General features: G+C 48.5%; 2 protein-coding genes across 6 annotated transcripts in view; one reads left to right on the top strand and one right to left on the bottom strand.

Annotated features, from left to right (window-relative positions):
- TESMIN (testis expressed metallothionein like protein) overlaps positions 1-7,061 on the top strand; it is a 48,214-nt gene extending 41,153 nt beyond the window's left edge. Inside the window, exons 9-12 of one of the 5 annotated variants that reach the window (XR_010141804.1) lie at positions 709-884; positions 3,275-3,409; positions 4,458-4,718; positions 4,790-5,018. Coding sequence is in view for 4 of the 5 variants with exons in the window: in XM_024255988.2 (XP_024111756.2) it covers positions 709-884; positions 3,275-3,409; positions 4,458-4,548 (402 nt within the window). In the remaining variant the exon portion in view is untranslated. Of the gene's footprint in view, positions 1-708; positions 885-3,274; positions 4,355-4,457; positions 5,019-6,198 lie in introns of those variants that run through there. The other 4 variants (XM_054525511.1, XM_024255988.2, XM_054525509.1 and 1 more) reach the window with 4 other exon arrangements.
- A 13,370-nt stretch (positions 7,062-20,431) lies between these two features.
- GAL (galanin and GMAP prepropeptide) lies at positions 20,432-27,253 on the bottom strand. Its single transcript, XM_024255447.3, has 6 exons — positions 27,006-27,253; positions 26,733-26,813; positions 26,082-26,136; positions 23,649-23,735; positions 22,817-22,894; positions 20,432-20,689 (listed from the first exon to the last, which is right to left on the bottom strand). Exons 2-6 carry the CDS (start codon positions 26,811-26,813, stop codon positions 20,619-20,621), a joined length of 372 nt encoding a protein of 123 aa, XP_024111215.1. The 5' UTR covers positions 27,006-27,253; the 3' UTR covers positions 20,432-20,618.
- Positions 27,254-27,563: the final 310 nt, after the last annotated feature.

Here is a 27,563-nt window from a genome sequence, read left to right on the forward strand (position 1 = left end):
ACCTACACATTCACACTCAACACACACACACCCCACACACTCATATACACACTCAACACACACACACTCTTACCTACACATTCACACTCAACACACACACCCCACACACTCATATACACACTCAACACACACACGCTCTCACCCACATTCACACTCAACACACACCCCACACACTCATATACACACTCAACACACATGCTCTCACCCACACATTCACACTCAACACACACACACCCCCCACACACTCATATACACAACACACACACACTCTCACCTACACATTCACACTCAACACACACACACCCCCCACACACTCATATACACACTCACACACACACTCTTACCTACACATTCACACTCAACACACACACACCCCACACACTCATATACACACTCAACACACACACCCTCTTACCTACACATTCACACTCAACACACACACACCCCCCACACACTCATATACACACTCACACACACACTCTTACCTACACATTCACACTCAACACACACACACCCCCCACACACTCATATACACACTCAACACACACACACACACACACACATTCGCACTCAACACACACAGACACACACACATTCTGCCTCATGGGCAAATATACGTGAATAATTATTTAAGGTCCAAATAGAATTTGTCAGTTTTTGATGACTTGTGGAACAACCTAATTTTATTGAAGCATTTTATATTACCAGGCCAAAATTATGTGTTCTTCTATTTGCAAATGCATTGGTTGCAAAAATTATGAAGAAAGCCCAGAACGAAAGACACTAATGAGCATGCCAAACTACATGCAGACTGGAGGTTTGGAAGGCAGCCATCATCTGCCACCAATGAAATTTTCAGGACTTCCAAAATTCGGTCAAGATAGGTAGGTACTTTGAACTAACCTCTGCTAATAGAGGGAACAGAGGTTAATATGAGAGGAGAATTAAGGACAATTTATACACTGGAAAGAATGTGTGAGCCTGCAGGGGCTGGCGTGTGTTCGGGGGCAGAGGGAAGCCATTCCTCCCTCCGTGGGCTAATCCTGGGTGGCCACCGTGTTTCCTTAGAGGCCCGGCTGCGGAAACCTGTTTTGTCCTCTTTGTCTTCTCGGCTCGGCCTTTTCATCCTCACTGTCTGAGTTACTCCCGTTTTGTACCAGACAAAAGAGCCCTGCTGCCAGGATCACCAGCAGGGCTAGCAGAGTTCTAACACTGCCTTTGCGTTAATACAGAGCCACACCGACCTGGGGCAGCAAAGACAGCGCGTACCTCCCTATCCTTTATCGTGGGAAGTGGCAGCAAAGAGCTGTACTTGGTCCAGATTGTTTTCCTTACTAAGTGATTGTGGATCCGGATTAGTTGGATAATTTTGCATTTATCGGTTTTGAAGCCACATTGTAATCCTAGTAGTTCTCAAGGTTGAGTCATAATTTTACTATCTATTAGATTCCATTAGTTTAAAAAAAACTTCTTTGAGTTCAATGTAATGGTCATATCATGATAAAGTACCAGATGTCATTAATTAATATTTTGCAAAGCCAAATTCATGCTTGTTTGGTTAGAGAGATATCAGAAATACTCATGATTGTGGCCTTCAGGGGTCTTTTTTTTGAGACCAGGGTTTCCACTCAGTTGCCCAGGCTGGAGTGCAGTGGTGCGATCACAGCTCATGCAGCCTCAACCTCCCCAGGTTCAGGTGATCCTCCCACCTCAGCCTCCTGAGTAGCTGGGACTACAGGCATGCGCCACCACATCCGGCTGATTTTTCTATTTTTTGTAGAGATGGGGTCTCACCATATTGGTCTCGAACTCCTGAACTGTGATTCATCCACCTCTGCCTCCCAAAGTGCTGAGATTACAGGCGTAAGCCACCGCACCCAGCTGACTCACAGAGGTCTTTATCAGTAAAAATTTACCAAAACCTGGCTGCATTGTCTGTGAAGTGATGTGTGAAAATGTCATCGCCTGCAGCAGGATGTGTGTTCTGTGGAGTCCGGCGGGGGCCTGTACATTGGAGCCTGTCTTGCAGTGTTAACAGCCCTTCTTTTCCCAAGGGCAGCCCTGTCTTTTCTTCTTCAACCAAAGTCATCATGTATTGTCTTTATAGAGAGACTTTAATCCAACATTTTTGCTTTATTTTTATAATCCAACACTTTTTAATCTTTTATAAAGTTTTCCTGAAAATTTTTCGACTTAGCATCACTTGGGTTGCTATCTAGCTAAGCCACAGTTGCCCCCTGAGCTCAGTGGGGAGAATAGCTGGTCCTATGTGATGCCGTACAACTTGTCTTTCAGAACCTCTTTCACAGCTCCAAGTGGCATTGATGGGGAAGGCCGTCCTGACAGCAGGACCCCAAGGCTTGACAGGCGAGTCCTCAGAACACTTGGCCTTCACTGGCTGCACATGGTCCTGTGGGGAGGAGAGGCAGACACCCAGCGTGGACAGGACTCAGAGCAAAGCTGCCCAGCTTGTCCCCATGCCCTGCCTCAGCTAAGAGTCCTGCTTCTGCAATTTCCTGCCTGGCCCACGTGCTTGACACTGTAGCCCAGGATCCTCTGGGTTTGTCAGTGGATCTAATTTTGAGGAAATTTCAAACCCGCCATGAGAGGGATGTCAAAAACTGACAGATTTACTTGTCCTCTGTGTTATTCTTCTAAAAGCAGTTAATCCTTTCTTTCTTTTCTTTTTTTTTTTTTTTAAAGACAGGTTCTCCGCCGGGTGTGGTAGCTCACGCCTGTAATCCTAGCACTTTGAGAGGCCGAGGACGGCAGATCATGAGGTCAGGAGATTGAGACCATCCTGGCCAACATGGCAAAACCCTGTCTCTACTAAAAATACAAAAATTAGCCAGGCGTGGTGGTGCATGCCTGTAATCCCAGCTACTCAGGAGGCTGAGGCAGGAGAATCACTTGAACCAGGGAGTTGGAGGTTGCAGTGAGCCGAGATTGTGCCATTGCACTCCAGCCTGGCCACAGAGCAGGACTCAGTATCAAAAAAAAAAAAAAAAAAGAGACAGGGTCTCACTTTGTTGCCCAGGCTGGTCTCGAACTCCTGGCTTCAGACCATCCTCCTGCCTTGGCCTCCCAAGGTGCTGGGATTACAGACCACTGTGCCCAGCCTAATAGTTTCCAGTATGAGGAAGACAACGTTAGATTTTAGTGGATGATGTTCTTTAAACTAGCATGGACAAGCAATGTTCTGTTGAATATAAAGAGTACTGTAGGTAGAAACGGTGCACTGTTGAGCGGCCTTTAACTGCTCTGTTTCTGACAGGCGGCCTTCCTCATGCATCTCCTGGGAGGTGGTGGAGGCCACATGCGCCTGCCTGCTGGCTCAGGGAGAAGAGGCCGAGAAAGAACACTGCTCCGAGTGCCTGGCAGAGCAGATGATCCTGGAGGAATTTGGAAGGTGCTTATCACAGATTCTCCACACTGAGTTTAAATCTAAGGGGTTGAAAATGGAGTAGAGTATAAAGTGTGAATGCATGTTGATTTTGTCTTAGTCTAGAAATCTCTAGTTTAGAAAGGTTGTTTAGGGGAACATGAGGCCGGCTCTGCAGCAACAACCAGGTTCCTCTGCATCCCTGGGCCCAAGGAGTTTACTCAGAGCTCTCTGAAGATGTGGCAACCCATGCCCCCTTTTCTGAGGAGGTGCGTGGCCTGAGCACTGTTTGTCTGGCCCAGAGGAGAGAGCTTGGGTTCCTGTAGTCCTGGGAGAGCGTCTGCAGGGCAGCGGAGGGCAGAGCAGGGCAGGAGAGGGTAGAGCAGGGCAGCGGAGGGCAGAGCAGGGCAGCAGAGGGCAGAGCAGGGCAGGGGAGGGCAGAGCAGGCCCTACGGAGAGCTCACTCTGGTCGACTCTTCCTCTCAGAGAATGTTGCTCTGGAGGCTGCTCTGCATAAAAACCCTAATGGTTTCTTGTTTGTTTTTCAAATTATTTAGAAATAAATTCTCCGGATGGGCTGTTATGATACCACTTAAAATCTCTAGAGAACTACTGAACACCCAAAGATTTTCTGTAGTGTAGATATTTCCCCAGAGGCACGCGAGCTGTCAGTCTTTCCTAAGGCCCCCGGGAGACGCAGGCAATGGGGCCTCGCAGGCCGGGCTTGCACCAGCACGTCTCGAGTTAGAGGACTTAAAATTATCCAGTTTCTTCTGTGTTTCTACTTGAATTGTGGAAAAGCTCTATTATCCAATTAACTTCTCCTTAATTATTGTTGGAATATTATTATTGTTTGTAAAACATGGTTCACATAACTAGCTTGTGGAAACCAGCAGGTAAAATGAATTCTTAAGTTGACGCTTTTGATTCTGTTGTAAAGCAAAGATGAATAAAAATTTCCGATGTCTTCAATTGTTGTCATTAACTTAGTAACTGAAAATGTGTTCATCTGATGAGTACCCACCCTGAAATGTATTGAGAGAATATTCTTTCATGTTTCTGCATTCATTACTAGTGTTGGCCACTTAGAGGGTGTTGAGGAAACTCAAGTACAAATGCAGCAGAGACAGAAGTGTGGCTGCCGGACCCAGGCACTGGGCACATAAGTGAGCAAGCAACCAGGGAGGAAGCTGTCTTTTGTGGAGCTGTGTCTGGAACAGGCTAGTTGCAAACACAGCCACAGGAAGCCACAGAGGAGAAAAGGAAGACTGAATTCTTCCCCTTTGCAATTCCCTTTGGACCCTTGGGATCCAGAGTCTGTGGCAGAAAACCAGAGGTAAAAACATGCATTGTGAGATGGGGAACCCTCAGCCAGCTGTACACCCCACTTGCTGTGTGTGCTTTCAGTCCGGTCAGCATCGCGGCGAGCAGGGAGGCGCACTGCTGGGGGAGCCACCTGGCCCCCTTCACCCTTGGGAGCTGGAAGGTGACCTGGAAATGGGGACTTTGGGAGCTGCCTCTGGGAGGACTGCCTCCATCCTGCTGTCCCTCTCGGCAACACTGCCAACAGCAAGATCTGCCAGCCACATGAGTAATGTTAAAGTTTCTAGTAGCTGCATGTAAAACTTTGAAAAGGAGCAGGTAAAATTAGTCTTAATAATCTTTTATTTATCCCAGTGTACCCAAAATACTATCGTTTCAATGTGTAATCAAAATGAAAATGATTGAGATTTCACATTCCTTTATGTATACCCAATATTTGAAATGCAGGGTGTCTTGTACTCACAGCAGGTCTCAGCTGGCACCAGCCACACCTTAAGGCTTCGGGTGCCTCAGCACAGCCCTGGGGCACCGAAAGGAGGGAGGAAAAGGGAACAATGTCCTCCAGCATTCTCCTGAGGCAAAGGGCTGCCTAGGGAGGTTCTGAACCAGGTGTGGCCCACCCGCGGAGCCCGGAGAAAGTGTGAGCAGGGAACTCAGTGGGGGGCTGGGGATACAGGCCCCCCACATTGCACAGGAGCCCGCCCTGAATCCTGGGCTCCTATGGAGAAGGAGCCTGTGCTGGCCAAGGATGCTCTGACTGTGGCCAGGTGTACTGAGCTAACACCTGGAGGTGAGGGAAGAGCCAACCTGGGCAGGCACGAGCCCTGCAGGGTCTTCCAGCAGAGAAGAATTCACTGAGTAGGTGCCGCTTGCAGGGAATCCCGTCTGAGAAGTGAAAGCTGAGATATAGACGTGGATAAAGCCACTATGCTGACCAGAGACAGTACAGAAGATGACTAAAAAGCTAGAAAATCACATCTCTTATGTGTCTGGCGGAGAGCCAGTGCTATTTTAAAACAATATACAAATTAACATATCATGTTCTTATTTGAGAGTGTAGCTGTGCAAATTTAACCATATCTTTTTTTTTTTTGAGACGGAGTCTCACTCTGTTGCCCAGGCTGAAGTGCAACCTCCACCTTCTGGGTTCAAGTGATTCTCCTGCCTCAGCCTCCTCAGTAGCTGAAATTACAGGCGCACACCACCACACCCAGCTAATTTTGTATTTTTAGTAGAGACAGGGTTTCACCATGTTGGTCAGGCTGGTCTTGAACTCCTGATCTCAGGTGATCCGCCTGCCTGGGCCTCCCAAAGAGCTGGGATTACAGGCGTGAGCCACCGCGCCCGGCCTTAACCATGTCTTTCTACTCTGTACCTATTAAATAACTCGGACCACCTTTGTGATTAAGGTTAGATTATCTGTTGGTTTTGGGTTTTTGTTTTGTTTATCCGATAGAAAAAAAAAAAAAGAAAAAAACCTTGTTTTTTCATAGACACGGAGAAGAAATCATTGTTTAGAATGACACGCGCTGAAATCGCTCTTTCCTGTCAAGTGAACACAGGCTGCACACTGCACAGAAAGTCTGGCCGCCAGGGAGCATCCTTAGGAGAGAAGGTGCTGTTGGCGGCGGAAGGTCAGCAGAAGGCTTGGTGTATTTTTCATCTCGGCTTGGATGCTCTTACCCCTTTACAAACCTCTCGCCAGTACCTGAAGTTCTGCCAGCACTGGTCCCCTTTCAGTGGGGGCGCGGTTTCAAACCATAATAAACAAGTTATCGTAAGGAGTCAGTTAAAATACTGTCTTAGGGAATTCAAAGGTTGAACCCTCATCCAAGATAAAATGATCAGAGCAGCCAGAGGATCCAGAGAGCAGGAGGGGGCGCAGAAGACGAAGCAGGGAGGAGGCCTCCGGTTCTGCAGGCGGCGCGCTCTTTAGGAAGGCACCTGGGCACAGCTGGGGCCCGGTGAAGCAGCGCTGAGCTTTGTGCATGGGGCTTTGTGCATGGGGCATGAGACTGTGCAGTCTCCCTGCTGCACTCTGTCCCCAGGAGTCCTTAGCCTCAGAGGAGGGAGGAAGCACGAGAGGAGGGATCACCGAGAGGCATCTTGCCCCAGCCCTGCCTCCGTCCTGCGCCCAACCCCCGGCCCCCAGCAGAGGCTGGAGAGCCGCAGGGAGCACTGCCTGGCCCCAGCCACCAATAAAACCGGAATTGAAGACTGTCATTGCATGGATGTTCTCTTCATATATTTAAAAATGATTATCAGGAAAAAGTTTGAGCTTCCTAAAAATGGTAGCTGGTTTGTTTGTTTGTTTTTCAACAACAAACTTAATAAAAACTTAAATGTTTGATATTTTAAATTTTGCCTTCACTTTCAGGAGATTCAGAAGTAAATCTATTCAATACCAGAAACCACATTAGCCCAGGTTTAGCATTAACTGTCTCTCTCTTTGTTCCATACAGCTTTACTTTTTTAAACTTGCTTTTTATTTGTACTGTTATATGCATCTTTTACTGTAAACCATTTCATATGTTTGTTGGAAATAGACAGACTATAGAAACATTATTACTGAATTATGAAGACAGAGTCTGCAGTGACAACGTTTTTAATGATGATTCCCTAGAAATATATATATTTTAATAGAGGCAGAGTCTCACTCTGTTGCCTATGCTGTAGTGCTGTGGTGCGATCATAGCTCACTGCAGCCTCAAACTCCTGGCTTCAAGCAATGCTCCCAGGTAGCTAGAACTACAGGCTCACACCATCATACTCAGCTAAGTTTTTGTATTTTTATTTTTTGTAGAGACAGGGTCTTGCTATATTGCCCAGGCCTCAAACTCCTAGCCTCAAATGATCTTCCCTCCTTGACCTCCTGAAGCACTGAGATTACAGGTGTGAGCCACAGTGCTGGGTTTCTATTTGTTTATTTTTTTTTACTAGAGTATTTTTTAGGGTAGTTTTGGGTTCACAGCAAAACTGAGCAGAAAGTGCAGAGATTTCCCATATAATCCATGCCCCCCAACACCACAGCCTCCCCACTACCAACCTTCCTCATCAGAGCCGTCCTTTTGTTACAACTGATGAACCTACAGTGATACACCATCATCCAAAGTGATACACCACAAACCCAAAGCCCATGCTGACGTTAGGATTCCCTCTTGGTATTCCACATGCTATGGGTTTTGACAAATGTACAATGGCACATATCCAGGGTTACAGCACACAGAACAGTCTCACTGCCCTAAACCACCCCTGTGCTCTGCCTGTTCATCCTTCCCTCCCCACAACTCCTGGCGGTCACTGATATTTTCACTCTCTCCACAGTTTTACCTTTCCCAGAATGTCACTTAAGTGGGATCATAACAGTAGGTAGCCTCTTCAGACTGGCTTCTTTCACTTAGTAATATGCATTTATGTCCTTCATATCTTTTCATGGCTTGATAGCTCATCTCCTTTTAGCACTGAATAATATTCCATTGTCTGGATGTACCACTGTTCATCCCTTCACCTCCTGAAGAACATCTGAGTTGCTTCCAAGTTTGGGCAACTCGGAATAAAGCTGCTGTAAATATCTGTATGCAGGCTTCTGTGTGGCCGCAAGTTTTTAATGCCTTTGGGTAAATGTCAATGAGCACGACTTCTGGATCATGTAATAAGAATATATTTAGTTTTGCGTGAAACCACCAAGCTGTCTTCCAAAGAAGCTGTATCATTGAGTATTCCCACCAGCAGTGAAGGAGAGTTTCTGTGGCTCCACCTCCTCACCAGCACTTAGCATTGTCAGTGTTTGGGATTTTGCCCATTCTAATAGGTGTGTACTGGTATCTCATTGCTATTTTAATTTGCAGTTCCCCAGTGACATATGATGTTGAGCATATCTCCATATGCATACTTCTGCAGATCTTCTTTGGTGAGATGTCAGTTGAGGTCTTTTGCTCATTGTTTAATTGGGTTGTTTCTTTTCTTATTGTTGGGTTTTAAGAATTTCTTATTGTTGGGTTTTAAGAATTCTTTGTATATTTTGGATAACAGTCCTTTATTAGATATGTCCTTTGCAAATATTTTCTCCCAATCTGTGGCTTGTCTCCTCACTCTCCTGACAGTGTATTTTGCAGAGTGGGAGTTTTTAATAAAGTCCAGCTCATCAATTTTTTTTTCGTGGATCATGCCTTTGGCATAGTGTCTAAAAAATCATTGCCATATCCAGACCATCCATACTTTCTCCTATGTTATCTTCTAGGGATTTTATTTTATTTTATTTTATTTTTATTTTTATTTTATTTTTGAGATGGAGTCTCTCTCTGTCCCCCAGGATGGAGTGCAGTGGGGCAATCTCAGCTCACTGCAACCTCCGCCTCCCGAGTTCAAGTGACCCTCCTGCCTCAGCCTCCTGAATAACTGGGATTACAGGCGCCTGCTACCATGCCTGGCTAAGTTTTGTATTTTTAGTAGAGATGGGGTTTCACCATGTTGGCCAGGCTGGTCTCGAACTCCTGACCTCAAGCAATCCTCCCGCCTTGGCCTCCCAAAGTGCTAGGATTACACATGTGAGTCACTGCACCTGGCCAATCTTCTAGGAATTTTATAGTTTACAACTTACATTTAGGTCTATGATCTATTTTGAGTGAAGTTTTGTGAGACGGATAAGAGGCTTTATCTAGAGTCATTTTTTTTTTTTTGCATATGAATGTCCAGTTGTTCTGGCACCTTCTGTCAAAAAGACTGTCTTTTCTCCATGGTATTGCTTTTGTTCCTTTGTCAGAGATCAGTTGGCTCTATTTGTATGAGTCTGGGCCCTCTATTCTGTTCCATTGATCTATTTTTCTATTCTTTTACTAATACCACACCATCTTGATTACTGTAGCTTTATAGTAGCCTTCCAACTTTGTTCTTTTCTTTCAATTTTTTTTTGGCTATTCTGGGTCTTTTGCCTCTCCATATAAACTTCAGAATCAGGGTTTTTTTTTGTTTTGTTTTTTGTTTGTTTATTTGTTTGTTTGTTTTTTGTTTTTGAGACAAAATCTCACTATGTTGCCCAAGTTGGAGTGCAGTGGCATGTGATCATGGCTCATTGCAGCGTTGACCTCCCAGGCTCAATTGATCCTCTTGCCTCAGCCTCCTGAGCAGCTGGGACCACAGGTGTACCTCACCATGCCTGGCTAATTTTTTTTTATTATTTATAGAGACAAGGTCTCACTATGTTGCCCAGGTTGGTCTCGAACTCCTGGGCTCAAGCGATCCTCCTGCCTTGGCCTCACAGAATGCTGGGATTATAGGCACGAGCCACCATGCCTGGCCCAGGAATCGGTTTTTTGCTATCCACAAAATAAATTGCCAGAATTGTTATTGGAATTGTGTTGAATTTATACCTCAGATTGGGAAGAACTAATATTTGACAATATTGAGTCTTCCTATCCACAAGCATGGAATATTTCTCCATTTATTTAACTCTGTATTTATTTCTTTCATCGGAGTTATATAGTTTTCCTCATATAGTTTTTGGTAAATGCATGCCTAAGTATTACATTTTTGGAGGGTGCTAACATAAGTGGTATTGCATTTTTAATTTCAAATTTTACTTGTTCATTGCTGATATATAGGAAAGCTATTGACTTTTGTTTATTAACCTTGTATCCTGCACCTTTGCTATAATTGCTTATTAATTCCAGGACGTTTGTTGTTGTTGTTGATAATACTTTTAGAAGTTCTACATAGATGATCATGATGTCTGCAAACAAAGCTTTATTTATTCCTTCCCAATCTGTAAACTTTGTATATCCTTTTCTTATCTTATTGCATTAACTAGGCATTCCAGTACAATGTTTAAAAGAGTGATGAGAGGGGACATCTTTGGCTTATTTTTCTCACTATTAATTATGATATTAGCTGTAGGTTTTTAGTAGGTGTTCTTTACCATGTTGACAATGTTCACCTCTATTTCTAGTTCTTATTAGGAATGGGTGTTAGATTTTGTAAAATGCTATTTCTGCGTGCATTGATATAATTAACGGATCTCTCTTCTTTAGCTTTTTGATTTGATTAATTACATCAATTGATTTTTGAATGTTAAACCAACTTTGCATACCTGTGATAAATTCCAGTTAGTCATGGCATATAATTTTATTTACACATTGTTGGATTTAACTTGCTAGTATTTTGCTGAGGATTTTTGCTTGTAGGTTCATGAGAGATATTGGTCTATAGTTTTCTTTTAATGTCTTTGTCTGGTTTGGGTATTAGAGTTATGCTGGCCTCATAGAATGAGTCAGGAAATATTCCCTTCAGTTCTATCTTCTGGAAGAGATTATAAAGAATTTAAAATAACTTCTTTTCTAAATGTTTGCTAGAATTCAACAATGAACCCATCAGGGCTTCCAAAAATATTTTAACTTGCTTCTTTAAAAATTAAAGTTTTCATTTTGCAATAACTATAGATTCACATGCAGTTTTTTGTTGTTGTTGTTTGTTTGTTTGTTTGTTTGTTTTTGAGACAGAGTCTCACTCTTTCGCCCAGGCTGGACTGCAGTGGCGCTATCTCGGCTCACTGCAAGCTCGGCCTCCTGAGTTCGCGCCATTCTCCTGCCTCAGCCTCCCGAGTAGCTGGGACTACGGGCGCCTGCCACTGCGCCCTGCTAATTTTTTGTATTTTTAGTAGAGATGGGGTTTCACTGTGTTAGCCAGGATGGTCTCCATCTCCTGACCTCGTGATCCGCCCGCCTCGGCCTCCCAAAGTGCTGGGATTACAGGCTTGAGCCACCGCACCCAGCCCACATGCAGTTTTAAAAAATAATAGAGAGAGACTGGGCGCGGTGGCTCACGTTTTCCTACCATCCCCATCCCCTCCCTAGCCCCTGGTAACCACTAATCTCTTCTTCATTTCTGTAATATTGTCATCCCAAGAATGTTGGATACATGGAATTATATAGTATGTAATTTTGGGGAACTTTTTTTTAAAGACAGAGTCTTGCTCTCTCACCCAGGCTGAAGTACAGTTGTGTGATCATAGCTCGCTGTAACCTTGAACTCCTGGGCTGAAGGGATCCTCCCCCACCTTAGCCTCCCAAGTAGCTAGGACTACAGGCACGCACCACCATGCCTGGCTAATTATTTTTATGTTTTATTTTTTTGTAGAGACAAGGTCTTGCTATGTTGTCCAGGCTGGTCTTGAACACCTGGCCTCAAGAAATCCTCCCACCTCAGCTTCTCAAAGTGCTGAGATTACAGGCATGAACCACCACTCTCAGCCTGTTTTTTGTTTTTTCCATTCAGCGTAATTCTCTGGAGACTCATCCAAGTTGCTATGTGTATCAACAACTCATTTCTGGCTGGGTGTGGCAGCTCACGCCTGTAATCCCAGGGCTTCCAGGGGCCAAGTCAGGAGCCTGGGCAACAGAGTAAGACTTTTTCTCCAAAAAATAAAAGTAAAAAATAAATTAAAAGCCACACAATTTATTCTTTTTTATTGCTGAGTAGTAGTCCATGGTGTAGATGTACCACAGTTTAACCATTTACCCATTGAAGGACATATGGGTGGTTTCTAGTTTGGGGCTATTATGAATAAAGTTACTATGAATATTTGTGTACAGGCTTACATGTAAAGCTAAGTCTTCATTCCTTGTAATAAATATCGAGGAGTGCAATTGGTGGGTTGTATGGTAGTTGCATATTTATTTTTATTTTTAAAATTTAATTGTTTTGAAATTTGTGTGGGTATATATATTTATGGGGTCCATGAGATGTTTGGATACAGGCATGCAGTGTGAAATCAGCATGACCTGGGGAATGGGGTATCCATCCCGCAAACATTCTTTGAGTTACAAACAATCCAATTACACTTGTTAAGTCATTTTTAAATTTACAATTAGGTTATTATCATCTGTAGCCACCTTACTGTGCTATCAAATAGTAGGTCTTATTCATTCTTTCTATTTTTGGTATCCATTAACCAAGTTGTATATTTAGTTTTTAAAGAAACTGCCAAAATGTTTTCCAAACACACTGTACCATTTTGCATTTCTACAAGCGGTACATGAGCAACACACTTTCTCTGCATTTTTGCCAGCATTTAATGCTGTCACTGTTTTTTCTTTTAGTCATTCTGATAGGTGGTTAGCAACATCTCATTGTGGATTTAATGTGCATTTCCCTAATGACCAATGATGTTAACATAATTTCATGTGCTTATTTTCCATGTATATCTCCTCTTTGGTGAAATATCTGTTTATGCATTTGCCCATTTTTAATTTGACTTTTTTTTTTTTTTTTCTCTTTATGGTTGAGTTTTCAGAGGTTTTTTTTGTTTGTTTGTTTGTTTTTTTTTTTTTTTTTTTTTTTGAGACACAGTCTTGCTCTGTCACCCAGACTGGAGTGTAGTGATGTGATCTCGACTCACTGCAACCTCCACCTCCTGGGTTCAAGCAATTCTCCTGCCTCAGCCTCCGGAGCAGCTGGGATTACAGGTGCCCACGACCACGCCTGGCTAATTTTTGTATTTTTAATGGAGAAGTCTCATATATCTTTATATATAACTTTAATGGATCATGCTTTTGGTGTCAAGTCTGAGAACTCTTTACTTGCCATAGATCCTAAGGATTTTCTAAAAGTTTATAGTTTTACATTTTGCATTTAAATCTATCATCCATTTTGAGTTAATTTTAAGAATAAGGTGTGAAGCCAGGTGCAGTGTTGCATGGCTATAGTTCCAGCTACTCAGGAGGCTGAGGCAGAAGGATTCCTTGAGCCTAGGAGTTTGAGTCCAGCCTGGGCAACATAGTGAGATCCCATCTCTAAAATTAAAAAAACAATGTATGAGGTTTAGGTCACAATTCTTCTTCAACTTTGATTTTATTTTTTGCCTATAGATACTCAATTGCTTCAGCACCATTTGTTGAAAAGGCTATCCTTTCTTCATTGATTTCTTTCACGCCATTGTCAAAAACCGATGAATGTATTTGGGTGGGTTTATTTCTGGATGCTCTGTTCTGTTGATCAATGTATCTATACACACAGTCTTGATTACTGTAGCTTTTAACTCAAGTAGACTTTTCTTTATTTTTCTTTTTCAAAATGTTACTTTAGCTGTTCTACTTTCTTTGCCTCTCCATATAAATTTTAGAATAAGCTGGCCAGGCGCAGTGACTCACGCCTGTAATCCCAGCACTTTGGGAGGCCGAGGCGGGCAGATCATGAGGTCAGGAGATCAAGACCATCCTGGTTAACACGGTGAAACCCCATCTCTACTAAAACCACAAAAAATTAGCCAGGCATGGTGGCGGGTGCCTGTGGTGCCAGCTACTCAGGAGGCTGAGGCAGGAGAATGGCGTGAACCCAGGAGGCGGAGCTTGCAGTGAGCCGAGATCGCGCCACTGCACTCCAGCCTGGGTGACAGAGTGAGATTCTGTCTCAGAAAAAAAATTTTTTTAGAATAAGCTTATCTATTTCTTCAAAAAATCTTGCTGGGATTTGATAGGAATTGTGTTAAACCTATATATGAACTTGGAGAAAACTGACATCTTTACTGTGTTGAGTCTTTCAATCCATGAACATGAACATGGTATGTCTCTACATTTATTAAATCTCCTTTGGTTTCTTTCATCAGTGTTGTATAGTTTTTAGTATATAATGATAACATGTTTTATTATATTTACATATTTACACATAAGTATTTTTTTTTGAGAGAGTGTTGCTCTGTCGCCCAGGCTGGAGTACAATGGTGCGATCTGTAATCCCAGCTACCCATTAGGCTGAGGCAGGAGAGTTACTTGAACCCCAGTGGCGGAGGTTGCAGGAAGCCAAGATCACACCAGTGCACTCCAGCCTGGGCAGCAGAGCGAGACTCTGTCTCAAAACAAAAAACAAACAAACAAACAAAACCAAGTTCACAGGTTCTTTCCTCTGCCCTCTGCATTCTGCTATTTAGTCCGTCCATTGGAATTTCTATTTCGGTTATTGTATTTTTTAGTTCCAAAAGTTCCATTTGGTTCTTCTTTCTAGTTCGTGTTTCTTTGCTGAAACTTTGTATTTTTACTTGTTTAAAGTATGTTTGAAATAGTTCGTTGAAGCATTTCTTTTTTATGATGGCTGCTTTAAAATCTTTGTCAGATAACTCTAATACTCACTATGTCAGTGTTGACATCTGTCGATGGTCTTTTATCAGTCAGTTTGAGATCTCCTGGATTCTTGGTATGATAAGTGATCTTTGATTGAAACCTGGACTTTTACGGTGCTATGGTATGAAACTCTGGATTTTATTTGAACCTTCTCTTTTAGCTGGCTTGTTCTGATATTGCCCTGGAGGGGAAAGGCTGGGGGTGCCACCTCATTACTGCCAGGTGGGGACGGAAGTCCAGGCTTCCCACTCGGTCTCCACTGACACCTGGGCGTGGATGGGCTGCTCCTCATTATGGCTGGGCAGGAGTGGGAGTTCCAGCTCCCCACTAATACCTCCCTTGCTGGAAGGTGTAGGAGCACCTTCTTACTGCACGCCTCTGCATGGTCTCTGCTGACACCGCAGGAGAAGGGGGTGGCCTTGTCACACTGGGAGGTGGTAAAAGTGCTGATTCTCCACTAGCCTTCCTCTGACACCACCCCAATGCACGGAGAGAAGCATGCCTGTTACTGTGGGGAAAGGAGGGGCACGGAATCCAGGCTCCCAGGTGGTCTCTGCTGACACTGCAGTAGGGGTCTTGTTACTGCCAGGGGTGGGGTGGTTGTGGGGGATGAAGTCCTGGTTCTTACTTGGCACCCTACAACTTTCCACTGGTTGGGGTTTGGGCCACCTTGTCACAGCCTTATGAGTAAGTCTAGGCTCCCCACCTAGACTTGGCTGGCCTGGTGAAGCCACAGTGTTTGCTGGGGTGTTTGTCTGGAGTAGAGTGGTCATTATCTACAATTCTCTGTCTTACCACGCTTCCCTTTCCTGGTCCTTTATCTAGAGAGGGCAGCTTTTGTTGGGGCCTTCATGGTCTGTGCCTGTTGGCATTTCTAGGACACTGGCTCCTTCAGCCCAAGTCTAAGATATGTGAGGCAAAAAGAAAACCCAGGGAACTCACCACGGGCTGAAGTTCCTAGCTGGTCTGCCTATCACTTGGGCTTTCAGAGTCTTCTTATGTTTGCTTTATATATGATGTTCAGGATTTTTAATTGTACTTAGCAAAAGGACAAAGGAAAATTCTACCTCTTCTCCATCTCCTGGAAGCAGAAATCACTGGATCTTTTTTTTTTTTAAAGTTATATCAGAGACTGTCAAGCTTTCTGGTTTCTAGAGCCTTCTTAGTTTTTATCTTGATAACACAGGATAAAATCTTGTAAACCAAAAAGTATCAAGACAGATCTCAATCAAGGTAGAGGTTTATTTTGCCAAGTTAAGGACCATGGCTCGTGACACAGCCTCAGGAGGTCCTAAGAATATATACCCAAGGTGGTTGAGTTACAGCTTGTTTTTTTTTGAGATGAAGTCTCGCTCTGTCGCCCAGGCTGGAGTGCAGTGGCACAATCTCGGCTCACTGCAAGCTCCGCCTCCTAGGTTCACGCCATTCTCCTGCCTCAGCCTCCCGAATAGCTGGGACTACAGGCACCTGCCACCACGCCCGGCTAATTTTTTGTATTTTTAGTAGAGAAGGGGTTGCACCATGTTAGCCAGGATGGTCTTGATCTCCTGACCTGGTGATCTGCCTGTCTCAGCCTCCCAAAGTGCTGGGATTACAGGCATGAGCCACCACGCCCAGCCAAGTTACAGCTTGGTTTTATAGGTTCTATGGAGACAGAAGTTACAGGCAAAGACATAAATCAATACATGTAAGGTATACATTGGTTTGGCCCAGAAAGGTGGAACATCTCAATGAGTGGGGTAGGGTGGGGAGCTTGTAGGTTATAGGTGGATTCAAAGGTTTCCTGATTGGCAATTGGTTGAAAGAGTTAAGCCCTTCTGAAGAGTTGAAGTTAACTTGAATTAAGGGAAGGTAGACGGAGGTGGGAGGGGGCGATTGTGGAAGGCAAGGTTCTTGTTATGTAGATGAAGCCTCCAGGTAGCAGGCTTAAGAGAGAATAGATATTCAGCTGAATGTCTCTTACCAGACCTTAGAAAGGTGTCAGACTAGGAAGGAGATTCTCCACAGAATGCAAATTTCCCCCACAAGAGTCAGCTTTGCAGGGCCATTTCAGAAAATGTCAAAGAAATATATGTGGGGCTAAAATACTTTCATTTCCTTCGGGGCTTGTTATCTGTCATGTGATGCTATACCAGAGTCAGGCTGGAATTTGGTATCTTATTGTTAAAAAGAGGCTGATTTGTCAGTCTCAAGATCTCTGTTGTAATGTGAATGCTGGTCCCTGGTCAGCTGTGTCTAAACTCCATGGGGAAGAGGCATAATGAGCATGTCTGGCCCCTCCCTCCCCATGATGACCTAATTTTTGAGGTTTCTTTGGGGTCCCCTTGGCCAAGAGAGGGATCTATTCAATCGGTTAGGCGGCTTAGAATTTTATTGGAGGCTTACAATCCTGACTCCAAAATGTACAAGAATCCCTTTTTTTTTTTGCATTGAAATAAAAATTTCCTGGGCCATATGTTAGAAAATGATCAGCTGTAAATTCTTTATATCTTTGGCGTTAGGATTTCCTTATCCCCGTAAGACTCTCTCTTCCCTCCTGTTTTTGTTTTTCTTTTTTTTAATTAAAAAAAATTTTTTAATTACTTCTTTTTATACAGACAGGGTCTCACCATGTTGCCCAGGCTGGTCTCCCAAAGTGCTGGGATTACAGGCATGAGCCACCACACCCCGCCTCTCTTTCTTCCTCTTAAACAAAGCACTTTTTCTCCTTCCTCCAGGGACCTCCTGAGCCCAGGCCTCTTCCTCAGACTGGCCCACCGCTCACCTGCCTCCACCATGCCAGGCGCCCTCAGGCAGCATCACTCTGGCGTATGCTCTGTTCCTGGTTAGATAGAGCATATGGGAGGTGGACGGGCTTTCATGCTGATCAGCTTTTATAATGGAGACAGCCACCTCCTCCAAGGTGCACAACCTCAACACTCTCCACCTCTCCATTAGGCATCTTGGTGTTTCTCAGGCCTGTCCGTAAATTCTTCACTTCCCGAGGTGGCTGGAGAACACCTTCCTTTGAAAAGACTGCGGCTGTTAGCAACAGATTGATCCAGGATGGCTGCGGCCAGCTCCAACCACGTTCTCTCTGGGAAGTAAAGACATCACCTCTGTAGCCTTGTCCATCACAGCAAATGGCACCACAGCCGCTCCTGGCCCCTCACTCCCTTTCCCTCACCTTCTGGCTGCCACCTGCCCCACTCCATTTATACCTAAAAGGAAGGCAAGGTTTAGACATGGAGTTAGATGATGCCGCAGGGGGAGAGTCCGACACCTTTGTGCTGCCGACCCTGGGGTCCGTACCCCTGCATAGAGGCCGCACACCTGCATGGAGGCTGGGCTCCTTGGCCTTTCGTGAACACTGCTCAGGAGGCTCATGCGAGCCACGTGCAGTGCAGAGAGCCCAGCACTCAGCACAGCGTCATTAATCTCGGTTCCTTCAGATACTTCTTTCTCATGGTGTAGTGAGGAGAGACACATCTGCAAACAATTAGAGTGACAGGCATGCTGATTGGGGTGGCTCCGCACATCCTGGGGCGGAGGAACGGGAAGGGCACTCTGGACAAGGTGACCCTGGAGCGGAATCCCGTGGGATGTTTAGGAGTTCCCCAGGCCTTGGGAGGGACGCGTGCAAAGGCCTTAGGTCAGTGAGGCCAGGCCGCAGTTGTGGGGTCTGCAGGACTGAGTGCAGGAGGCTGGGGGGCGGGCTGAGGCAGAGACGGTGTCCATGGCCACTGGATCTGGGGGCAAAGGCTACAGGAAGACCTGACAGGACAGGCTGCACACCGCGGGGCTGGAGCCCAGTGGCTGAGGTGTGGTCCCCAGACACACCCACTCATCTGCCTCCTGCATGCCAGGAGCTCCCTAGGCCTTGGGAGGGACGTGTGCACAAGCCTCCAGTGAGCAGCAGCAGCGGCAGGAAAGCTTGCTGCGGGCCAAGCTCCACCAGCTCCAGCCCACCCAGCCCTCCTGGCTCAGACACCCTGGGGAGGGGCCTAGCCACTGCCTCCTAACAAGGCCTTGGGGAGTTCTGATGCCTGCCCAAGTTGGAGAACTAGAGATTTTAAAAAACGTGGAAGAGTGTAATCCCAGCACTTTAGGAGGCTGAGGCGGGCTGATCATGAGATCAGGAGATCGAGACCATCCTGGCTAATGTGGTGAAACCCTGTCTCTACTAAAAATACAAAAGAAAATTAGCTGGTTGTGGTGGCAGGCACCTGTAGTCCCAGCTACTCGGGAGGCTGAGGCAGGAGAATGGCGTGAACCCAGGAGGTGGAGGTTGCAGTGAGCCGAGATCGCGCCACTGCACTCCAGCCTGGGTAACAGAGTGAGACTCCATCTCAAAACAAAACAAAACAAAACGTGGAAAAGGATAAATGCGGATGGTGAACAGGAAGTGAGGGGGTGGGCCCAGGTGTTTAGCCCACCAGGTGGATGGCGTCACTACCTCCGGGCTGGGAGTGGTCTGAAGCACCGGAGACCCAAGGCCACCAAGCGTGAGCATGGAGCCTGCAGGAGAGGGAGGGAGCCAGGGTGGAGCTGGGGCACAGCTGACTGGGTGGTGGAGGGGGGGTCACCGAGCAGGGAGAGGGATGCCAGGGCTCTGTGCCCCTTGAAACAGGTCTTAAGAAGCAAACTGCCAATGGGGGGAAACTGGGAAGCCACCTCCCACTCCCACCGCACAGCTGGCTCTGGTGAAACCAAAAAGGCCTGTGTACCACCTCCCACGTTGACAGAAATGTCCAGCGTTTCCCCCTCGCCTACCTTCTATTTTTTTTTTTTTTTTTTTTTTTTGACACGGAGTCCCGCTCTGTCACCAAGGCTAGAGTGTGATCTCGGCTCACCGCAACCTCCACCTCCCAGGAGCAAAAGATTCTCCAACCTCAGCCTCCCGAGTAGCTTGGATTACAAGCGTGCACCACCATGCCTGGCTGATTTTTGTATTTTTGGTAGATATGGGGTTTCACCATGTTGGCCAAGCTGGTCACAAACTCCTGACCTCAAGTGATCCGCCCACCTCGGCCTCCCAAAGTGCTGAGATTACAGGCATGAGCCACCGCGCCAGGCCGCCTGCCTTCTTTTCGAAACTTCTGGGATGATCTTTTTATCTCTGCTCAAAAGACTCAGTCTCTGTCACGTTAAGAGACATTCCCACAGGCCTTCCTTCACGCAGCACTATCCCAGCACACACCTCCTGCCCTTGCCTTTCTACCTGCCCGCCCATCTCTCCTCTCTTACCTCGCTCCTGGCCAACACGTCTGTTCCCAGCACTGACCACCTCCACGAGCACCACGCAACTCAACCATCTGTTTAAGGTTGTTGTAGTCTTTTTCATTCCCATCTCCCTAAAATATCAGCTCCACGAGGGCAGGGGTTCTGTCTGTTTTGTGTTTTTGTTCATCTCGGTAACAGACTTACCTTCATAATTACATTTGATTCAGCTTAATATGGAGATAACTTTATGTCCCCTGGACATGCAGTAAGAGGTGGTGTCGCAGATGCTCTTGATGGTAGACTCTGGGTTTAAAATTCATGTCTAATCCATGATTATGACCAAGCTTTATCTTTTAAAACCCATGGGTGGCGCTGGTGATGAGACAGAGGTGTGGAAGAAAAAGACAATTGCAAGTAATTGCTATTCTTTATTTTGCCACTCAAAATAATTACCAAAAAAAAAATTCTTAAATGATAACAACACAACATCAAGGCAAAGAGAACAGGAAGAGCCGACTCTGCATAAATTGGCCGAAGATTATCCATTATCTTAAGATTTGACTTCAGGTTACAGCACACAGACAAACACGCCCAGGAGGCTCTCAGGACCGCTCGATGTCTTCTGAGGAGGCCGCGGCGGGGAGATCCGGGAGGCGGTCGAGGGCCCCGGCCTCTGCAAAGGGAACAGCCACATTTGAGCAGCAACTTCTTAATACGCACACGACAGAATTAAGACCACGACACATACTACAGGAAGCGGCGTGTGGTCGTCCTCCGTAAAGATTCTTACCAGATTAAACCCAGAATCAGGGACAACACTCTGTATTTCTCACTTTGTAATGATTTAACTCTCACAGTAAGCATTTAAAACTGTCAGACTTTTAAATTCAGGCTTTACAGAGGTATAATTCCTAGCTGAGTAATGAGAGCTGGTATCTCCTAAGGAAAGAGTTTCCATGTCACAAAATTAAAAACAAATGAAAAACAAAAATCTAGCAGAGTCCATCTGCCTCTTGAGGGAAAAGTCACCCCAGTTTTTCTCCCAGAGGCTCCACTGGGCTCCAACAGAGGGAACTTGGTGACTCGGTTTTGAGATTTCTAACGAACACCGTCTTTTTCCAAGACCTTCTCTGGCAGTCTCCTTCCCCCGCTCCCCTCCCCTCACTCCTCTTCCCTCTCCCCTTCGCCACCTAAAGTGCAGCCCCGTAACACTGCAAATGAAAAACATCCTGATCCAAAATGAACCCAAAGATCAGCCTGGATTTTTCCAAACTGGACAAAACTGTGATGTGCAACTGAAGGTCTCCACTGGAGAGGCAAAGCGGTCCATCCCTCCTCCCCACCACCGCCTCCCTGTTAACCCTCAGAGCACCAGGTGAAGGTCTTCTCCGCTGGAGAGGCAAAGCGGTCCATCCCTCCTCCCCTCCACCGCCTCCCTGTTAACCCTCAGAGCACCAGGTGAAGGTCTTCTCCTCTGGAGAGGCAAAGCGGTCCATCCCTCCTCCCCTCCACCGCCTCCCTGTTAACCCTCAGAGCACCAGGTGAAGGTCTTCTCCTCTGGAGAGGCAAAGCGGTCCATCCCTCCTCCCCTCCACCGCCTCCCTGTTAACCCTCAGAGCACCAGGTGAAGGTCTTCTCCTCTGGAGAGGCAAAGCGGTCCATCCCTCCTCCCCTCCACCGCCTCCCTGTTAACCCTCAGAGCACCAGGTGAAGGTCTTCTCCTCTGGAGAGGCAAAGCGGTCCATCCCTCCTCCCCTCCACCGCCTCCCTGTTAACCCTCAGAGCACCGGGGCTGCTTTCCAGCTCCCTCCACTGCTGCAGTAGGACCGGTGTGGTTATCTGATCAAGGCCAGATACCCATCGTGGAATGAATGGCAAGCGTAGTGTGCAGGAGGCCTCCTCATCCCCAGTGTTTGCAGAAGACACTGGAAGCCAGGATCAGAGCCTTTCCAGTTAGATTTCAAGGCAGCCTGCCTGGCAGGAGGGCTGCATAGAAAAACACTGCAGTCTAAGATATGGGCTCCTATTAATTTCCCATGCTTAGAAAATATGGTTTAGGGCCGGGCACAGTGGCTCATGCCTGTAATCCCAGCACTTTGGGAGACTGAGGCAGACAGGTCACTTGAGGCCAGGAGTTCAAGACGAGCCTGGCCAACATGATGAACCGCCGCCTCTACTAAAAATACAAAAATTAGCCAGGCATAATTGTGCGCACCTGTTTTCCCAGCTACCTGGGAGGAAGAGGCACGAGAATCACTTGAGCCCAGGAGGCAGAGGCTGCAGTGAGCTGAGATTGCACCACTACATTTGAGCCTGGGCGACAGAGTGAGATGAAGGAAGGAAGAAAGAGAGAGAGAAAGAGACAGGAAGAAGAAGGAAGGAAGGAAGAGAAAGAAGAAAGAAAGAAAAGAGAGAAGAGAAAGAAAAAAGAAGGTTTAGGACGGCTCACAAAGAACCTGGCCTGTAGTACACCTTTGCCCTAAAAGGTACAGCAGTTGTCACCGTGTGAATAGATATGGTTCCAGTAGAGTGAGCTGCACCCTGAGGCCCACTCTCTTCCTGGGAGCAGCGCTGGCCCAATGGCCCTCCACGACGGGTGGAATGCCCCTGCCGCAATCCCAGCCGTCTGGAGCTAGCTCTAGTGTCACATGCTCTGTCATCCTGACGCACAGCCAAACAGGACTTTATATTTAGATAAGTGATCAGCTACTTCCCAGGGGGATTCTATGAGTTCTCTTCTCGATGGGCCTTTTATGTTTCCAGTGTGCTAAGAGATGAATGTCGGTGATATTTCACATACCTTTGAGATGCAAGAAAGACAGAAACTCAATGATTGTGCGCATGATATTGTTCTCAGGTATGGACCTGTCAAAGCTTCCTAGAAAAGAGAAAAGATCAACATTCACGACTTGTGCAGAGGGTGCTTCTGTGTCTCAGGTCATCCCCCTCCCTACAAAGGAGCTGGGCGCCGCAAGGTCAATGATCGGATCCCAGCAGCCTGAGGCCCTGCTGTGCTTTCCAAGGCTCTTGTTCAATGTGTGGGGGGGAGAGATGCAGTTCAAGTCCTCGCTTTTCTTCTTCTTTTTAATTGGGATGGAGTCTCACTCTGTTGCCTAGGCTGGAATGCGGTGTCATGATCTTGGCTCACTGCAACCTCCGCCTCCCAGGTTCAAGTGATTCTCATGCCTCCGCCTCCCAAGTAGCTGGGATGACAGGCACCCACCACCACGCCTGGCTAATTTTTATATTTTTGGTAGAGACAGGGTTTTGCCATGTTGGCCAGGCTGGTCTTGAACTCCCGACCTCAGGTGATCCGCCCGCATCAGCCTCCCAAAGTGCTGGGATTACAGGCAGGAGCCACCATGCCCAGTCCTGCTCTTCTGGAGGCCCTGGTCCTTAGGCAGCCTCCTAGTCTAGAAGTACTCCTTGCTGTCTCGGGTTTGCAGGTTCTGTTTGCAGCTGCTGACAGGTGTGGCGAGGCCACATCGTCTTAGTCAAGTCATGGCCAGGCTTGGGCTGCAGCTGTGGACAGATGGGTGGCAGGTGCCCCGACACCCACAGCTGTCCCCTGCATGCACCTGGGAGCTGGTGGAAGTGAGATGCCCCGGGGCCCGGGATAGGAGTCCTCTCACCTGGTTTCATGTCATCTTCGGGCTGCAGCTCCCGCTTGCTAGTGAGGCCATTCTTGTCGTTGAATGACCTGTGGTTGCCAACAGCATCTGTTTGCAGATCAGAGAGGAAAGCCTCTGGGTGTGACTGTCATGCACGCCCTCCCCACACCAAAAGAAGGACACAGGGCTGCCTGTAGCCAACACACACACACGCAACTCGACTGTGAAATACAGCCCAGGGACAGACACCAGAGAAGAGGGAGCGATTCTCCACCCAGCTGAGGTAAGAGCTTGGCCGCTCACACCAGGGTCAAAGGGAATGTGAGGGTTTGCACAGGGTGGGTGGGAGAAAGGGAGGTGTGGCTCCTGAAGTGGGGGAGAGGCCCGGAACCTGCCCTGTTGCAGGGGTTGCGCCCGGGTCCAGAGGAGCTGACATCTGAGCTGGCATCAAGCTGGGTGCCTCCCTGGCAGACAACAGGGGCTGGGTCCTCATGTCCCTGAAAGCATGGGGGCCGCTGCAGGGTTTAAGTTGTGACTGAATCCGATTTTTATTTTCACTCTGGCAGCTGTGTGCAAGATGCACTGGAGACAGAGAGAGAAGGAGAGAGACAGAGGGAGTGAGAGGGTCACCCAGGGAGAGAGGATGCGGGTGGGTGCGGGAGCATGTGTGCGTTCCCACGTGTGTGTGGGTGTGTTTTGTGGTGCGAAAATGGAGGAACTGTGATTGCAAGCAAAGAGATCCCAGAAGTCCAGGGAAGAAACGATGAGCGTTGTAAACCAAGAGGCGTGGGGTGAAGAGAAGGGCTGGATTTGGGGCTGTGCAGGAAAGGAAATGGAAATGAGAGACGGGGACGAGGGTGAGGACGCCTCTGTGTTTCCGGCTGGTTGGCCTGGATGGACTGTGCCGTCTACAAGGCCAGACAAAGGAAAATTAACTCGTATTTCCAGAGATGCCATTCTTGGTGCTAAATTTATAGAGGAGTCATAGGTCGCCTCATCTCACTGATGCACCCTCAGCCACGGCCACACTGAGTTCAGCAGCAGCTGGTGCAAAAACATTGCTTTTGCTGCATTTTCTAGCAGATCCTAGAAATCAAAGGCACATTGTTAAGTATTTTGACAAACAACTCGTCTAGCTACAGCTGAACAGGGCCGTAAAATTGATGGCGAAAATGAGTTTGTTTTCTAATTAGGGGTCAAACTCTTCTTGACAAATAGATTTTCAATATTCCAAAGCAACGCAGATAAATGTTCTCATTGACCAGTTCTGCCTTTGTGTTGGGCCGGTAGCACACAAAGATGAGGTGCCCTCTGAGTGGCAGAGCTCAGGGTTGCAAAGAGTTGAGGAAATCAGCCGGCCCTCAGGCAGGTCAGGCCGCTCCATGGGCAGGGAGAGGATGAAAGGGCCACGCAGAGACCAGCAGGCCCTGCGGTGAACAGCCTGGTCCGCTCCGCACGCGGCCTCAGGCAGCTCTGTCACCCCCGTGTCTGTTTCTTAAAGCCTGACTCTGGGAGTCTTCCGAGTGACCCCGATAAACAAGCGTCTGCAGGAGGAGGAAGCTGTATTCGACTCTGGGACTGAGAACTAAGGCAGCTTTCCCTGGCATGGGGAGAAGAGCACCCCATTTACTGCTCTGCGGGGCTCAGATAGGCCCCGCGTGCTGTTCACATCCTTCCTCTGGCAGAAGGCAGTATAGGGAGGCTTTTAAGGTGGATGGTGAGGTGTGGAGGGGAAGGTGAGTTACAGGAGGGAGCCAAGGCCTCCTCTTGTCCCCTCCTTTGGAGGAAAGTCAGAAGGCATTGCTGCACAGACCAAGGATGTGGAGAAAGTAGAGGCCTGGGGCAGGGGCGGGGGCGGACATGGGGAGGTGTCAGCCTGCAGTGTCCCATCTAGGGCTAGGGCTCACCTCAGGCAGCAGGGGACACCACTGACACAGGTGACACCGACAGGACAGAAAGAGGGACGGGACACAGGCTTGGGCAGGCAGGGTCACCTGAACCTTGTTTTGAGGAGAGCCTATCTGGGCTGCCTTCAGGCGATCTGGCAATTCCCGTGTGGAGCTTGGAGAAAGGGAAGAGGGAGGCAGGACTTGGGGTCCGCTGACCTAGGGTGCTCTGCAAGCCGAGGAGCTGAGTGTTTGGGGAGACCCGGGGGCCTGGGGAGAGGCCCAGAACAGGGCCTGTAAGTACTGCAACGCGGGAAAGCCCAGGAGAACTTGAGCAAAGCCCAGGGTGGGAATCTCACCCCGGGACAGGGCGGCAGAGCCCAGGCAGGAGAAGCTTCTGGAAAGAACCGTACACAGATCAAGTGTGCAGAGCAATGGAGACGGGCAATGAGGTCAAGAGGGAGGCCAGAGGGTCTGCCCAGCCGCAGGCGGAGGGGCAGGAGCCAGGGTTCAAAGCGAGGGGGCAGGTGGGGTCAGGAGTGGGGAGGCCATGCTGTCAGTCACTTACGTGGGCCCAGCAGGTAGCCCGCGCTGTTCAGGGTCCAGCCTCGTTTTTCCTTGGCCTTGAGGGGAGAAAAGGGGGTCAGATGCCAGGGCTGTGCCTGGAGCCGATGCTGAATGGGTGCACCCAGGCTTTCCTGGCATGGCAGAGGACTTAGAACAATGCATGTGCTTTTGGATAGGTCGCGAAATTCCAGGTTTGCCCCTAAGTCGGCTATATTTGACATGAAAATTGGAACCACTTGATTTACGAAATACTTCACTTGCGGGCCTGAGCCCGCGCACTCTCGGCGCACTGCACCTGCTTTAAGTGACGCTGAGGCCACGCCGGTGGCTCCTCGCCCTCTGTTCTAACTAAGCCCTGCGGAACAGGCGAGCTTCTCGCTTTCCCGAGGCGCTGACCCGAAGCACAGAGCTCTCCCGGCGGCCTGGTTATAGTCCGGGGCTGTTGATACACTCGGAGATGCGCGCGGGGGAATCCCAGGGAGCCCCGGACCCTTCCCGCGACGCCCGCGGCCAGGACAACGCCCGCACGAGCCTTTCCACTTTCCACTCCCGTCCCCGCGGGCAGGGCGGAGGCCGCCTCCTCCAGGAAGCCCTCCACGCCCGGCCGGCTCTGATGCCCCCTTCGCTCGGAGGAGACGCGCCCCGCACTTACCGGCGACCAGAGCCCGGCAGAGGCAGAAAGGGCCGCGGCGAGGAGGAGGGAGGCGAGCAGGAGGGCGCTGCCTCGGGCCATCTGGAAGGGAAGGACAGGGCGGGCGGGTCGCAACCCGGAGTGGGCTGCGCCCCGAGGCATGGGGTGCCGCGGCTGCGGGGAGTAGCAGAGGCGGCGGCTGGGCCAGGGCCCCTGGCGGAACCGTCCCCGGGCAGAGGAGAGCCGAGGGGGAGGCCTCCCGGGGGCGCGGGGTTGGCCCGGCGCCAGTAGTACCTTGAGCTGCGGCTGCGCCCGGGTTCGGAGCGTCGGGGTCCAGGTGCGGTGGCGGGTCTGGGCGGCAGGTCCGGGCGTCGGGCCGGGTCGGGTGGGCTCTGGCGGCCTGGGGCGCTCACCGCATGGCGCGGCCGGCGGCAGGGGCAGGAGGCGCGGGCCGGGTCCCTCCACGTGTCCGCCGCCCGGTGTGGCCGCCGCCACCGCCGCCACTGCTATATATGCGGCGCGCCCGGGAGCCGCCCGGAGCCGCGTCACCGGCTCAGCACCCGCCTCCCGCACCCTCGCCGAGCCCCGAGGGCGACGGGAGTGACCCGAGCTCGGGTCCTCTGGGCCATCATAGGCGGGTGCGGCGGAGAGCCCCCCCTCATCCCGCGGGAGAGACTCCCCCAAATCCGCAGAAAGAACCCCAAACCCGGAGGGAGAGACCCCAATCCCGAAAGACAGAGCCCCATCGCCCCGCGGGAGAGTCCCCAGACCCGCGGCCCAGGTCATCACTGTGGCGTCAACCCCACTGCTCCCCCCGGAGTCCCAGCCCCAGAGCAAGCCTGACCCCCCACA

This window comes from Pongo abelii, chromosome 9, assembly GCF_028885655.2.
Source record: "Pongo abelii isolate AG06213 chromosome 9, NHGRI_mPonAbe1-v2.0_pri, whole genome shotgun sequence".
NCBI classification, from domain to species: domain Eukaryota; kingdom Metazoa; phylum Chordata; class Mammalia; order Primates; family Hominidae; genus Pongo; species Pongo abelii.